The following is a 790-nucleotide window of genomic DNA, read 5'->3' as shown; positions in this document are numbered from 1 at the left end:
CGGTGGCGATGAGGAAGAAGGGGAAGAAGCCAGTCACCACAGACTCGTAGGTCATCCAGAGATGGTGCTTGTGGAACCACAGGGCATTGTAGAGCCACTCGCGGAAGTAGGACTTGCTCCAGCGGGTCTGCTGGTTGAGCCAGCGCAGGTAGCGGGTGGGCGTCTCCGTCAGGCACTTGGAGCGAGCCGTGTACTTGGTCTGGTAGCCCAGGCTGAGGACACGGTTGGTGAGGTGCCGGTCATCTCCAAAGCTGCATTTGCTGCCCAGGAAGGTCTGGTGGTACCAGTCCTCGAGGAAGTGCTGGAGCAGCGCGTTGCGGTACATGCTTAGGGGCCCGCTGATGCACTGCACGCAGCCGAAGTAGGACTGGCAGGCACGCTCCACGTTGAAGGCCATCCAGTACCGCACACTGCTCAGGAAGGAGAGCCACGAGTCGTACTTGTTCAGGATCTGGGGAGGGGACAGATGTCAGCTTCACCCCTGCCACAGTTCCCCCCTCCCCGGCCCCCTCACAGCCCCTGGGGGTACCTGGACATCGCCACCAACACCTCCGACGCGGGGGTCGGCCTCCAGGATCCGGAGCATCTCAGCGGTGCAGGCGGGGTCCAGCACCGTGTCTGAGTCACACACCTGGGGGCAGAGGGCATGTCGTCCAGCCCACTCCCGCCACCCACGCGCACCAGCAGACACCCAGCCTGCAGCCGGGCAAGCCTGAGCCACGGCCGGCGAGACGAGGCAGAGCTCCGGAGACCGGCAGGCGGGGGGAGGGGGCAGCGCGTCCCGCCCAGG

General features: G+C 65.4%; 1 protein-coding gene across 1 annotated transcript in view; it reads right to left on the bottom strand.

Moving 5' to 3' along the window:
- HAS3 (hyaluronan synthase 3) overlaps positions 1–790 on the bottom strand; it is a 3,497-nt gene that overhangs the window by 701 nt on the left and 2,006 nt on the right. Inside the window, exons 3-4 of the mRNA XM_010008468.1 lie at positions 530–631; positions 8–451 (exon numbers count right to left, since the gene is read on the bottom strand). Of these exons, the coding sequence (XP_010006770.1) occupies positions 8–451; positions 530–631 (546 nt within the window). The remainder of the gene's footprint in view (positions 1–7; positions 452–529; positions 632–790) is intronic.

Source organism: Chaetura pelagica, unplaced genomic scaffold (assembly GCF_000747805.2).
Source record: "Chaetura pelagica isolate M959 unplaced genomic scaffold, ChaPel_1.0 scaffold232, whole genome shotgun sequence".
Classification (NCBI taxonomy): domain Eukaryota; kingdom Metazoa; phylum Chordata; class Aves; order Apodiformes; family Apodidae; genus Chaetura; species Chaetura pelagica.
The sequence above is the reverse complement of the archived record's forward strand: the minus strand, read 5'-3'. Positions and strand labels throughout refer to the sequence as shown.